The sequence below is a fragment of the Macrotis lagotis genome, chromosome 2, assembly GCF_037893015.1.
Source record: "Macrotis lagotis isolate mMagLag1 chromosome 2, bilby.v1.9.chrom.fasta, whole genome shotgun sequence".
Lineage (NCBI taxonomy): Eukaryota > Metazoa > Chordata > Mammalia > Peramelemorphia > Peramelidae > Macrotis > Macrotis lagotis.
In genome coordinates this window covers 295,345,120-295,360,918 of record NC_133659.1, presented here as the reverse complement: position 1 = coordinate 295,360,918, position 15,799 = coordinate 295,345,120, and the positions used below count along the sequence as shown (strand labels likewise).

Sequence of the window (15,799 nt, the reverse complement as noted above, 5' to 3'; positions counted from 1 at the left end):
CTAGAAATGCAAGCTATAGCAGTAAGATAAGAAAAAAAGATATTGAAGAAATAAAGATAAGGAATGAATCAAAAATATCATTCTCTTTATACGATATAATGATGTACTTAGAGAACCCTAGAGACTCAACCAAAAAACTAGTTGAAACCATTAACAACTTCAGCAAAGTTGCAGGATATAAAATAAACAGACATAAATCATCAGCCTTCCTATATACTACCAAAAAATCCAAGAGGAAGAGACAGAGAAATTTCATTTAAAATAACTTCTGAGAGATGAGCAGAACCAGAAGAACATTGTACACCCTAAAAGCAACATGGGGTGATGGTCAACCATGACAGACTTGCTCATTCCATCAGTGCAACAATCAGAGACAATTTGGGGCTATCTGCAAGTGAGAATACCATCTGTATCCAGAGAAAAAACTGTGGAGTTTGAACAAAGACCAAAGGCTATTACCTTCAAATTAGGGGAAAAAACATTATCTTATTATATAATTTTACTATCTCATATTTTATTTTTCTTCCTTAAGGATATGATTTCTCTGTCATCACATTCAACTGAGATCAATGTAACATAAAACCAATGTAAACCCAATGTAACATGGAACCAATGTAAAGACTAACAGAATGCCTTCTGTAGGGTATGGGGGAAGGGAAGCAAGAATGGGGGGGGATTGTAAAACAAAATAAATAAAATCTTTCCAAAAATAGATTAAAAAATCAAAATAAATAACTGCTGACAATGTAACATACATAGGTGTGTATACTTGCCAAGATAAATACAGAGATTATATGAACACAATTACACTACCCCCCCTTTCCTTCACCCTCCCCATGGAAGTGAATAATCTGATATAAGCTGTACCTGCAAAATCATATTCAACATATTTCTATAACCAATGAATTGTTGATGGAGTTGTATATAAGTCCAAATATTGTGGAGAAGAATTTGGAAAAAAAAAACAATAAAAGCTCTGCATTCCTTTTGACTAGCAATACCATCGCTATGTCTATATCCTAAGGAGTTAAGAGAAAAAAGGAAAAGAACCTAGAGGTACAAAAATTTTAATAGTAGCTCTTTTATGGTGGCAAAAAAAATGGATAGCAAAGGAATGCCCAACGAATTTCAGTATATGATTGTGATGGACTACTACTATGCCATAAGAAATGATGAGCAGGATGCCCTCAGAAAAACCTTCGGGAACACTTATATGATCTCATGCCAAATGAAATGAACAGAACTAGGAGAACTTTGTATATAATAACAGCAACTTTGTAAATATGATCAACTCTGAAAGATTTAACTAGTCTTCTCTGCCATCACATTCAATTGAGATCCATGTATAACATGGAACCAATGTAAATACTAACAGAATGCCTTGGGGTGGGGGGGAGGGAGGGAAGCAAGAATGGGGGGGAAATTGTAAAACTCAAAATAAATAAAATCTTTCTTAAAAAAAAGATTTAACTAATCCGATCAAGACAATGATTTGAGACAATTTCAAATTACCCAGGATGAAAAATTCTATATGCAGAGAAAGAGAGAGAGAGAGAGAGAGAGAGAGAGAGAGAGAGAGAGAGAGAGAGAGAGAGATGATGGATTCTGAATAGAGATTGAAACATGTTTTTTAAATTATTATTTATTTTAATTATTTTATTTTGTTTATTCTTTTCCAACTTGGCAAGATGGTGGAGAGAAGCCAGGTCCTGTGTTAAGGTCTCCTGATCTTCCCTCATAAACAGTATGAAAGAAACCTTATAATGGAAGTCCTATTGACAAATACCAGAAAAAGAAGCTAGAAAAACAACAGGTACTTCAAGGTCTGTTGTTGGAGATCAGGGGTGTGGTGAGTGCAGAGTGTGGACAGCCAGTGGGGGAGAGGAGAGAGCAGGACTAATCTAAGATCAGCCCCCCCGGGCTTTTGCTGTTGGAGCCACTTTTCTCTGAAAAAGAGCCAAAGAGTGGAGGCATGGCCATGGAACTCACAGTCTGGGAAGGAAGGGTTGGAAGGTAAGTTCCAGCTTCTAGCACTTCCTAGTGGCCAGGAGGAGATATTACATCCAGGGAGAAAAACCTCCAATACCCCCTAAGAGCCAGCTGGAGATAATACATTCAGTGAGTAAAGCCTTTAGGAATCTCAATACCAACTTGGCAAATATGGAAATATATTTTGTATGACTTTACATGTATAATTGAAATCCACATTCTTGCCTTGTCAAGGAGGGGAAGAGAAGGAAAATGGAGAAAATTTGGAACTCAAAAGTTTAAAAAAAAGGATTATTAAAAACTTTTTACACACAATTGAGAAATATTTTTAGAAAATAAATATTGTTTTTAAAAGCGTAATAATCACTTACCATGAAATATGTACTATGCTCAGTGTTAGAAATAAAAATGTGAACCCCTAAAGAAAATTATTGCCTTCAAAGAGCCTATTTTCTAATCAAGTAAGGTCTGTTACTGATGCATATTTATTCATTCATTCATTAATTCTTCTTTAAAGTGTCATTTGTACAATCTAGTCCGCTCTACATGATTTTGCAAATATCACTGACAGTAGTTTAGCAGTTATATCTATTAGTTGCTGTTGTTTTTTCAATACCCAAGGATGACGTTAATCTGGGTCAGGTGATATGAATTCACCAAAGGCAACTGGGTTCTCTTTTACTATCTCCTTACTTATCAATTTTTGGCCATTTTTGTTCATTTACAGTGTTAAGGCCCTATTGGCATACATTTATCTGTTTTGTGTTTATTTTGGGGCAGTTTCATTAGAGACAGAGAATAAGATCACTGGTCTTATTCATGCAATATTATACATAATTACAGGCACATGGTTTTTCTTCCTTTATGTATTCCTGTTCTTCCCCAAAGATACTGACTTCATTGAAGGATAACTGTGTCCAAAGTTTATGTATGGATTGTGAAGTGTTTATTATGCCTGAAATTTCTTTATTGATTGAGTCCTTTGAAGTAATTATTTCTTTTCAATTTTAATATATAAATTGTTAAATTTAAGATCATTGTAATTGACTTATTTGTAAAAATGGAAGTATACTAGTGGGAGAGTAATAGTTAAAGAGGTAAATAGTAGGCATATATTCCCAAAGTACAGTGTGAGCCTTAGGACACTTGGGAACATTTGAGTTGAATGTAATTGGATGTAATTCTTTTCTGGTAAACTAGAATTGTTAGTATGAGAACAGGTTAAAGGGAGTGACAAAATCCAGAAAAGTGTGTAGAGGTCCACATTTCCATGAGAGAAATAAGAGATGTTGTAGTATGATTGACACCCCATATAAACCATACAAATCTGCTGATATGTGTAAGTTTGACTTCTGCAATAGAATGTAAATTTGAGAGCTGGGATTATTTCAGGGACTCTTGTGTATTACCCACTGAAGCTTAGTGAAAGATTAATTTATTCACTATAACCACCCAAAAAAGAACATCCCTTTTCTTATTTTTAAGACTCTGTTTGATCCTGCTTCTAGTTCCCACTTCTGACACAGACATCATTTTTTTTGCCTCTTGCCACTTAGTTCTGTCAATCAACAGCAGAAACAGCATGATGCTTCTAACCATCCTTGAAAGAGAACTTTCCCCTTGAGAACTTCAGACTGTTCCACAGAGAGCGCTCAGTACTAGCTCACATCAAGGTCCAACGGATCCACTGCAGAAGGAAAAGTATAATGCCTACTGAGAAGGCAGTTTCCACATTAATTCTAAGGGGAATGCACAAGAAAAAAGGGGGAAATGAGTTAACCAGGTATGGGGTGAACAGGTAGAATCTACTTCATCCTAGTCTATGCTTTTAAATCTAGGCAAGTTAAATTAAATACTAAATTGTATGCCTATAAATTTGTCTAGTCACTCTCATTTGGTTTTTTTTCCCCAAGGAGAGAAATCCCATTGTGGAATGCCCACCACTTATTGCAGATCAAGGAATTAGCTAAGTTAAAATCTTTGATAGTTGCTTTATCACCAGGAAGTTGCCCAGAGGACAGAGAGATTTGAATTCTTGTGTTCCTGATTCTTGATCATCTATAGCATGTTAATACTGTAAATTGACTACCTATATTGGCAGAGTGTGATAGAGAAGGAGCTGGCCTCCAAGTCAGGAAGATGTATAGTATATATTGATTTTGTGATCCTGGGCAAGTCCATTAACCTTTCTCTGCCCTAAACAAGTATCTATGATGAGATGGTACTGATTTTCATTGTTAAGGGGAGTTTCTAATCTCAGAATGCCCTATGATGATATCAAAGGTCCAGTTCATAGATGTCTAACTGTATATGTAGACCTAAAGTGATGCACATGCATATATCATGTATCATGTATATGGGTATCCATTTGACTAAATTTATGTGCATGTATATACATGAAAATGCATTGTGTTCTGTAAATATTCACAAATGTGTATATATGTGTGTGTTTATGTGTACATGTATAGTTAAGTGCCTCAGAGTTAGGGTAGTCACATAGCAATGTATTAGAGAGAGGACTTAAATCCAACTTCCTGGCTTCAAGGCCAGCTCATTATCAACCTTCCCATACTGCCTCTTATGTCACTGTGATTATATATGAATGGCAAAAATGGTGAACAAAGAATTACATAAACATAATGGCCGTACTGCAACTTAAAAGCTTAAAAAAGAAAACAGGAGCAAATCTGTTCCTGGATACACTCACTCTTAGTATCATAATGGATTTCATACAGAATGCATTCTAAGACCAAGATCTACAAGCAACCTCAGGGGGCCTCTTTTCCTAAACCCAATGGGGTCACCCAAAAGAATATCAGGATAAAGCAGAAATACATAATAAAACAATATTACTCCTAAACCCTACTTACAGACTTCACACTATAGCAACCTGAAGAGATAATTACTAAGAAATGCATTTGTATAAAAAGTGAAGCTTTCTAGATTAAATACAATCCACAATGAATTAATGGTCTGTTTCTCTATTTATTTTCATGAAATTTCACTAGTGACAGGGAATAAGAACACTGACCCTATCATTAATTTTCTCCAGGGAGAAATGTAATTTAGCTGTCTATTTAGGCACCCATTCACTATAGTAAAAATTTTAAAAACAGTAATAAAAATGTCTAATCACATAAAAGGAGTGTGAAAGTACATAAAGTACACACAACCAAAAAAATCCACTTTCAATTTTAGCAAATGATAAAGAAACATATAAAGACATGGTCTCTTGTTCTTTGCTTTACTAGAGATTACTAAATTTTTTGGCAGTAAGCCCTCTAAAGTATTTTATACATTTTAAACTTTTCCTCAGAATATGTTATTCTTTTTATCAGCTTGATAACATTTGGCATAATAATAAAGAGGAAATGTTTTAAATCATTGTATGACATTCAAAGTACTGTAGGATTATAGATTTAGAATTAGAAAGGACTATAGAGGACATGTAGTAAAATAATGTCAAATTCAAATAGAAAGGGATCCCTACAGGTTACATATTGATTTAGAAAACCACAAATTAAGATTATTTAGGTTACTTAAAATTATCTATGTATTTTTATCTGTTTTTTTAAATGTTTGCCAGTTTTATTTTAATCTGGCTTGGGCCTTTTAGGCATTTTGGAGCTATGAGTATGACTCCTATGATGTTCAACATGCACATTTGGCAAATAAAGAAACTTAGAACCAGATAATTATATATCTTACTCAAGGTCACACAGGAAGCAATTGACAGAATTAGAATTCATACTGAGACTTCCCAATCCAAACCACTGTTCATACTGGAAACTAGGAAAATTAGAATCTATGTCCTTAGGTTCAGAAGTGACTACACAGCTTTTGATGTGTTGAGGAGGCATCTATTTTTTCTGTTGACTAATTGTCCCTGGGGTTCATCATAAAGGAACCCTCTAATCCCCACTGCATTTTCCTTGGTCTCCCTTGTCACTATGATACCATCTAAACTCCCTTAATGAGGACAGAATTCACTCCATGTCATGCCCCCTAAAAAATGACCCCCATCCTCAGAATCAGTCAGTATGCCCTGAGAACCAGTCCATCATTACCTGATTCTTTCTTTTTTTTTTTTAAGGTTTTTTGCAAGGCAAACGGGGTTAAGTGGCTTGCCCAAGGCCACATAGCTAGGTAATTATTAAGTGTCTGAGGCCGGATTTGAACCCAGGTAATCCTGACTCCAAGGCCAGTGCTTTATCCACTACGCCACCTAGCTGCCCCTACCTGATTATTTCTAATAGACATTAGCATACTAGCTATTCTTTAATTCCTCACATTCTTTTCTATCACCCATTAATTTGACAATGTTTTATTCTTTTCTTTCTGCTCCTACAACATGCTTTCCCATCTCCCTGGCCTTCTATTATAGTTAATTAGTTTTTTTTTTAATTTTCAGAGAATAAACCAACTTCAATCTATGTAGACATCAAGTCTGATTGGTCTTGTGCCAGTTTTGTGGTATTTTGTGGTAATTACCCAGAATGATAAATGAAACAGGAATTGCTCCCTCTTAGACTGCCTGCTGTAAAATGTACTCACAAACAGAAGACAACCCCAATGAATTCGAGCATAGAAAGGTAGAATTCAAACGATACAAAAGAACGATTCTATAAGCAGGGATTAGAGATTCAATATACAAGGACTGATCAAAGAAGTAGAAACAAAATGGTACTAATTGATTGGAGCATAGCCAAAAAATTGCAGTACATAGATGTAATGGAAAAATCATTGAGGTATATAGAATGATCAATATGAAGAATTCAGAGAAGCATTATGGGAATTAGATGAGTAAACTAAGCAGAACCAGGAAAATATTTTTACACACATATATATCCAGGATATGCAACTCCCTGATATAAAAATATACATATAATATATATATATATATATATACATATACACAAACACATAGCAATGTTAATGGAAAGGACAACAAAATAAAACTAAATGACATACAATTATAATAACAAAGGTTTGCCACAGAGATTTGAGATAATAAATTTTTCTTCTGTAATTGAAGAGGCAGATATAAAATTGCACAAATGGGGACAGCAAGGTGGTGCAGTGGCCCTGGAGTCAGGAGGACCTGAGTTCAAATCCAGCCTCAGACATTTAATAATTACCTAGCTGTGTGACCTTGGGCAAGTCACTTAACCCCATTGCCTTGCAAAAAACAAAAAACAACAAAATTGCATGATGGAGTCAATAAATTTGATCGGATTTGTAAAACAGCACTTTTTTTTGCAAAGCAATCCAAGTTAAGTGATTTGCCCAGAGTCACAAGTTAATAAGTGTCAAGAGTCTGAGGTCATATTTGAACTCAGATCTTCCTGATACCAAGTCTGGTGCTCTAACTGCTATACTACCTAACTGCCCCTGAACAGTTATTTTTAACCTTTTAAAAATTTTTGTTACAAATGTATTGGTGGTTGGAGTGTGAATATAGCCCATAGAGTGTTGAGTCGAAGCCCCCAGCTGCTTCCAGAGAAATAACTCAGGATTGAAAGATTTGGGTGCCTTGAGATAGGCAGGTAGTCCCTTAAGGGTTTTTCACAGGAAGAGCCACTGACTCAGTAGATTTTATTGAAAAGTGATGTGCTAAGGGGCGGCTAGGTGGCGCAGTGGACAGAGCACTGGCCTTGGAGTCAGGAGTACCTGAGTTCAAATCCAGCCTCAGATACTTAATAATTACCTAGCTGTGTGGCCTTGGGCAAGCCACTTAACCCCATTGCCTTGAAAAATCTAAAAAAAAAAAAAAAAAAAGCGATGTGCCCTTGGCCTTTCTATTTTAGTCTTATATACAAAGGCAGTCAGGATTGTTAGAATTTATTCCTAGCTGGATGTGAGCTGAGGATTTGTGTAAATGAAAAAATTGATGAGCAATCTCACAAGCATCTAAAATAGGGCAGGGGAACAGAATTAAGGGACTTCAGCTGCCTTTTCCACACTGTATTTCCTTCCTTGAAGACATCTTGATAGTTTGATAGTTTTCTTCTTAGGTTCTCTTATATCAATGTAATAACAGAACAAAAGATTTAAAATGGAAAAAGTAGAAAAAGGAAGGAACAGAGTCCATTGATTAGAGCAGAGAGCATAATAATATTAACAGATAACAGAGCCAGAACAGAACTGATCAACTTAATTTCTTTCCCCTTCTCTTTGCACATATATAATATAAAATATGTAACTATATATGTACATATAAACTAATATAAAAATAAGTATAAAAATATCAAAAAATTCAAACAATGAAAACTCAGGGCTCCTATTCTCCACCTGTAAATAAGTGTTTCTGCTCACGAACAGTGAGAGTCCAGATTAATTGCTTTATTTTCTCTTATCTCTCATACAACACTTTCAAGGGATCTCTGAAGAATTTTAGAACTGATTATGTGGCATGAGATAACCTAGCACAGGACTGCCCATCATGGTGACCCCACATCAAAGAATGTGTTGTTGCTCTATTAATGAAGCAGAATTGAAGTATCTCAAAAGAAATGTGAAATGAACAAGTTTAGAGATATCTCTCCTCCAAATAATCACGTGCACTATCTCAGTTTGACCTGAGTATTCTCAGCTTCTATTAATGTTATTAGCCATAATTGGGCACTCTATACTTTGACTCCAATGTGGTGATACCATTTTGATCCTCTTAAAGAATGCAGAACAATAACCACAATCAACCTATCAATCAACCACAATGTTAATATTTTTAAACATATTATACATTGAGTCAAATTTTATGATTTTTTAATCTTTCTAGGATGCTTTCTAAGATGCTAAATGGCAAAAATTTTAATAGAGTTTCCAGTTCTTGCTACATTGATAAAAGGTATTCTTTAACTTAATATTTCTATATTGAAAGAAAAAATATTTTTATCATTTCTATATAATACAAATACCTAAGAGGAGTGGAAAAAAACACAGGAAACAAAGAATATTTGTGACCTTAAGCAAGTCATTTCACTTCTCTAAATCTTAATGTCCTCATTCATAAGATGAAGAAACTGGAGGTGATCTCTAATACACCTTCCAGCTCTAAATCCAGTGATCCCAAAATTAAAGAAGTGGAGGATTTTAGTAAATTAAATTATATTAAATTTAAATTAAATTAAAATTATTCTTCACTCTTCATGAAAATCCCATACAATTTGTTGTATTTTATGGGGTTGGGGGGGAGTTACATACCTTGGTATTTGCTGACATACAATGTTGTACTTTATGGAAGAAAAAGTCACATACCTTGCTATTTGCTGACATAAAATGTTGTACTTTATGGGGAGGAAAAAATCACATACCTTGGTTGTAGGATTCACAATCAAGCGCTAAAAAAGGGTGGGGGGAAACAAGAAAAAATAAAACACTATGAATCTTAAACTATAGAAAATGCAGCTTGGGTTATTTCAGTCCCAAGCAAAATAAGACCTGGGTTTATCAGTAATCATGTGGAAAGAGCATGAGATCAGATCAAAACTAAGAGAGAACATGAGATAGCAGATAGCATACGTAAAATGGAATTAGGAAAATGCCAAATACGACATGAGCAGCATGAGTGAGTTCCTTTGGCTTATGACCCTCGTGTGCCTGCTCTGCAGAATGAAGTTAATAAAAACTCTAATAGCTACTTTAGCAGGTTGTAGTGAGGATCAAATGAGATGATTCGGGTAAAGCCTTTTGTAAAACTTAAGAGCTCTATATTAATGTCAGCTGCTATAAACTGGCAACTCACTTTGATCCATAAAGATTCTCTGACTATAGTACATCTTAATTAATTGCAAGATTTCCCTGAGAGTTCATTAACAGGTGGGAAACCGTGTATTCCCAATTTAAAAATGTCAACTTAAAACTCAAAATCATTAAGTGTGTTTCCATTGACTTGCCTCCTACACAAGAAGAATAATAAGATTCTAGTCTGGAAATGAACTCGGGCTGAGGCTTGAAAAACAAACGTCTTCTAGTCAGAAAAGCAAAGCTTCATAAATAAGTAAGAAGATTGGGATCATAAATCACACTCCTGAAGGTTTTCTTTTAATATGTAAGTAACTGATGCCACGTTAAACATGGTGACAGCCAAATACAAACAAAAATAAAATTCTAAAAGTTGTATGTTGGTAAATCTTGACACCCTTCAAATCCTTCATCTCATAAATGGGATGAAAAGATTGAGTTGCCTTAATTAAGGGGAATTATGCTATAGTATATCAATTGATAATTATCAATCATTATCTAATATAATTATAGTATAATTATGTGATTAATTAGAATTTTAATTATAAATTAGTGAAGCTCTTTGAAGGACTGACATCAATCATGTTCCTCTTTGTTACACATTTCTAAGCTGAAGACTCACCACAAATAGGGCCTCTCCAGTGAACTGAAACCCCCTCCTGACAACATTTGTAAGCATAAGCAGCTATACTAGAACAAAGGCACTCGCAGTCGCCACCAAGGTTGCAGTTGCAAGTGTCTGTATGGCAGTTTTTGACAAAGGAAGTCACATCAATCTACACAGAGAAGAGAATGAAAATAAATTTTAAAATTAATTTAATATCAAACACTTCTGTGGACAGACTTAATAGTTTTTGAATACTATTCAAATGTGCTACATTTTTAAAGAAAATTGCTTTGAAACATTTATTATTAGTTTAATATTGCCACCTAGAGGAGTATAACAATCTCAGCATTCTAGAACTTAAAATTGACCAGACATTTTAAAAAACGCTGAAAATTAGTAATGGAGGAGCAGATTGGGGAGAGATAGAGGAGATGGAAAATTCAAAGGACACCATTGCATACTTAAAATATCTGTCCTAATCCTAATTAGAGATTCATCAATTCTGTAATTTAACAAAATAGTACTTTACCACATTTCGGCAGGGGGCAAAAATATCACTGTACAATATGGAACATTCTTTCTTGGCATAAGGAAACTTATTTTGATATGCCTCACAGGGTCTGACAGTCTCATTTGGGTTTTCACACTGTTGGAAAAGAGAAAAAAGAAGAAAATTATTTGTAAATGTGTTGATAATTGCCACAACATAAAGGTACTCATATTTCAGAATATAATTATAATCAAGAGTAAAGTGTTATATATGCATGTATATTGTATAATTACACTTCATAGAATCTTTAGAACAAGGAAATCTCTTTCTTCTTATACATAATGACTAATGTGCATATATTGATGACGATGATGATGTTTGTCCTTTATTCTCGAAGAAGACCATGGGAGACAAGGGAGGTGCTGCCATGACAAGCACATGAATTCCATTTGAGTGAAGGGATGCTGTGCAAAGTTACCAACCTCACATTCTCCAACAGAGCCATTAGAGTCCAGATATGAAACAGCATGACCAGAGATGACCCTAGATGGGGGGTAATCAGGGTTAAGTGACTTGCCCAAAGTCACACAGTTAGATCAATGTCAGGTGTCTGAGGTCATATTCAAACTCCTGTCCTCCTGACTTCAAGACCAGTGCTCTGTGTACATGTACAAATAAAATGTACATGTACAACTTTTACCAGACTGCTTGCCACCAAATGAGAGAAGGAAGGAAAGGGAGCGTGGTAGAAAAATGTATAACATTAATTCTCAAATGGATGAATGTTGAAAACCTACCATAACACATAATTGGAAAAATAAAATATCAATTGTTAAAAAACCAACTAGGAAGTCAATTAATTCATCAATAAACATTCATTAAGTTGTTACTCTCTGCATGCAATATCCTAAATAAACATTAGAAATCATAAAAATATAAGTACCAACTAACATTTTCTGGAATTTTGAAGATTAAAAAGCATAAAGAATGTTTTACATATTATTTTATTTGGAAAAATAAGGAAATTCATATGCAATCTTCTAGGGGAAAGTCTACTAAAAGACAGCATGATAATTCTGAGGCCTAAAACCATGATCTCCAAGACACCTCCCTATCCTTTATTCAAACAACATTTTTATTATATTCTCATGATGCTTAATAAGCTATTTAAAACACTTTGAGATGCTTTGCATGTATCTGTGTTATAAAAATCATAGAATCTCAAAGGGAAAAGAAACTTAGAGATATATTTCTATTTATAAATCCAACTGCCTTTTCTTACTATTGATCACACTATCCTCCTTTCTTGGATTCACTTCTCTTTTCTTCCTGGTTCATTTTTATTCTCCTTTCTTGTTCTCCTTCTTCCTCTTTGATCATCTTCTTTGTTATATCATCAAACCCTCAGACTCTATACTATTATACTCCTTTTTTTTTTTTAGGTTTTTTTTTTGTAAGGCAAACAGGGTTAAGTGGCTTGCCCAAGGCCACACAGCTAGGTAATTATTAAGTGTCTGAGACCGGATTTGAACCCAGGTACTCCTGACTCCAAGGCCGGTGCTTTATCCACTACGCCACCTAGCCGCCCCAATTACACTCCTTCTTTTGATGATCTCATAAATTCCCATGAGTTAAAATATCATCTTGGAAAAAGACTCCCCAATAGATATTTGTAGTCCTGATCTCTCCTCTGAACTCCATTCCCACATTGATAATTGCTGCCTGGACACTAACCGTTGAATGTAACAGAGGCATCTCAAAATCAACATATTCAAAATAGAATTGATCATATTTCCTCCTAACACCATCCCTCATCCATATTTTTCTATTTTTTAAATTTTTCATTCATAAACAAAATAAGATATTTAGAGAGAGATGAGAAAAGACCTCCCCTTTACAGAGATGGCAGTTCTACTGATATGGAATATTAGTTATGATTTCATATTTATGAGGCAATTATTAATTTGATTTTTATCTTTTAAGATATGTTTTGTTTTATGGGAACTTCTGGGAAGGGACAATGGAAAAATTAAGCAATATAAAAATAAAATATATCAAAAATGTAATATATTAAAATCATTTCTGTAAGCATTCAAATAATAAAGTCATTTATAATTACCTAAAGGAAGCAATGATACATCTGGTAGATATAATTAAGAATCCCTGCAAGAATAGCAGATGTTTTCTATTGTTTTTTTAAAGGTCACCAAGACTGAGAGAAACAAATATTTCTTCCCTAGAGAATAAATGGCAGGATAATGTGGTAGAAAGAAAGATACTCTGTAGTCAGAAGACTTGGATTCAATCCCCCACCCCATCCTTACTACCAGAGTGGCCACAACAACTTACTTCTTTAGATCCAGAGGGTCTCCTTCAATAAAATGAGTGGGGTTCCATCTAGTGATAGATTCCAAGGTACTCTCTTGATCTATTACCCTATCCCCACATAAAAGATCAATTCTATGAATTAAATTATTTCTCAGAGTATTGTAAATGCAGAGCTGGAAGACATGCCAGACACTATCTAATCTAACTTCTCTCATTTTATTTGTTTATTTTTTTTTAGGTTTTTGCAAGGCAAATGGGGTTAAGTGGCTTGCCCAAGGCCACACAGCTAGGTAATTTTTAAGTCTCTGAGACTGGATTTGAATCCAGGTACTCCTGACTCCAGGGCTAGTGCTTTATCTACTGCACCACCTAGCTGCCCCTAACTTTTCTCATTTTACAGATGAAGAAACTGAGGCCCAGAGAGAGATTGGGTGAATTCTTAAATCCAGAAGGGTATATTGTTAGATACCAATAATATCCTTACAGAAAAAGATACAGACATATCATCCCCAAATCATTTTCCTTGAATAGCTATTCTCAATATATAATTTGAATTATTATTTTAAAAATTAGAACATTTAAGTTACCTGTCCTATTGTCCAGCTTTCTCCAAAAACCTGAGCACTTCTCACTTCCATGTTATTAGAGGTAGTCATATCATTTGAAGTACATTTGTCAAAGTTTCCACACAAACCTCCAAGTCTTCCCTAAAAAATAAGCAGAAATTTCACATAATTTTTAAAACTAGTGATGGTAAAATATTTCATTAGAACTGTTTATACATTTTAATTTTAAGCTATTTTCACAATAGTAATTCATGAATAAAATGCTCTGCTACAAATAGTGTTAATATATATTTTTACTGAATTTTATTACAGATCAATGCAAAACCAAACTGACAAATTTTGTTCAGGAGGGAAGATAAATAAACCATCTTTCAAGCTCTTGTTGGGAGACTGAAGAGATGAGAGGGTACAGCAACAGAGTGATAAAAAGAGTGTCATAAAGACATCATTTTTTTAATGTAGACAATAGAAAAAGAGACAAAAAGGACATTGAGGCATCTTTTATAAAAATTCATATAAGACTAGAAAAGGAAGGTCAGAAATAGATATAAACAATCATTTTCAAAGGTAGAGACTGAAATTATTGTGTATTTTAAAAATAAAAGCAAGCTGGATATAACTGAAAATGTAGCTCTCTACATAATCAAGAGAAAACAATGGAAAATGCCATCCACATTCAAAGAAAGAACAATGGAGCCTGAGTGCAGACCAAAGCATACTATTTTCTCTTTTTAAAAATTGACTTTATATTTTTTTCTTTCTCATGACTTTTTACCTTTTGTTCTGACTTTTCTTTCACAGTATGAGTAATAAAGAAATATTAACATCATTGCACATGTATAACCTATATCAGATTTCTCACTGTCATGAGGAGAAGGGTGGGAAGGTACAAAAAGTATGGAACTCAAAATCTTACCAAAAATGAATACTAAAACTTATCTTAAGAGGTGGAACCAAGATGGCAGTGTGAAGGCAGGAATTCCCAGACACTCGTTCCCCAAAATACTCCAAAAGTTGTCAAATTATGACTCTAGCCAAAATTTAGAGGGGCAGAACCTGCAGAAAAGCCTGAGTGATACAATTTCCTAGTCCAAGACAACTTAGAAGTTCCGCAGAAAAGGTCTGTTCCACTGGAACCAGGGGTTGGAAAACGCCACAGAGCAGCCAGAGCCACAGCTGCAGCTGCAGCACAGCGCAGCAGAGCACAGGCAGGGCTGGCTCCTGGGTCAGTGGCAGAAGGGGAGGTTTCCAGACCTCTTGGCCCAGGGATTATCGGGGAGATGAACAGAAGGGGTGGTGAGAGAATACTGCTGCACCCAGAGTGAGGGCAGAGCTAGGGCTGCCCTCATAGCAGCCTTGCAGATAGAACCTGCGGTGGGAGTCAGCAGAGCCACCCAGCATGTCCAGAGCTCTCAGCCCATAGATTGTAAGGGGCTCAGGGGAGACTGCAAAGGTGTCTCTGCTCTCCCTGGATCAGGACTGCTGTTTGCTCACACTCAGATCCAGATCCAGACCTCCACAACACCACCATAATGGAGCAGGGACCCTCCTCACAGCTCCAGGGCAATAGGGAGGGCCTGAACACAGGCAAGAGAGAAGTCAGAGTCTCTCATAAGACCTTGGAGGAATTTACATCCCTGTGGGTTGTCCCCAAAACCCCAAAAAGCCTTGGAAGTGCAGGAAATCAGTCATAGGCTGAGGACATGACATGAGCAGACAACAGAAAAAGAAGAATCTGACCATAGAAAATTATTTTGCTTCTATGGAGGATCAAAATGCAGACTCAGATGATGACAAAACTCAAAGCTTCTGTATCCAAAATCTTCAAGAGAAATAGAAAATGGACTCAGGCTATGGATGAGATCACAAAAGACTTTGAAAAGCAATTAAGAGAAGTAGAGGAAAATTGGGAGGAGAAATGAGATTGACCAGATAAATCATGAAAACCAACTCACTAGCTTGGTGAAAAAAATACCAAAACAAATGCTGAAGAAAATAACATTAAAAACAAGTTTAAGCCAAATGGGAAAAAAAGCAACACAAAAGGCAAATGAGAAGAATGCCTTAAAAGCAGAA

General features: G+C 35.2%; 1 protein-coding gene across 3 annotated transcripts in view; it reads right to left on the bottom strand.

Annotated features, from left to right (window-relative positions):
- OTOGL (otogelin like) overlaps nucleotides 1-15,799 on the bottom strand; it is a 228,740-nt gene that overhangs the window by 97,974 nt on the left and 114,967 nt on the right. For all 3 annotated transcript variants that reach the window (XM_074226513.1, XM_074226511.1, XM_074226512.1), the window contains exons 28-31: nucleotides 13,745-13,864; nucleotides 10,869-10,985; nucleotides 10,355-10,508; nucleotides 9,303-9,329 (exon numbers count right to left, since the gene is read on the bottom strand). In XM_074226513.1, the coding sequence (XP_074082614.1) occupies nucleotides 9,303-9,329; nucleotides 10,355-10,508; nucleotides 10,869-10,985; nucleotides 13,745-13,864 (418 nt within the window). The remainder of the gene's footprint in view (nucleotides 1-9,302; nucleotides 9,330-10,354; nucleotides 10,509-10,868; nucleotides 10,986-13,744; nucleotides 13,865-15,799) is intronic.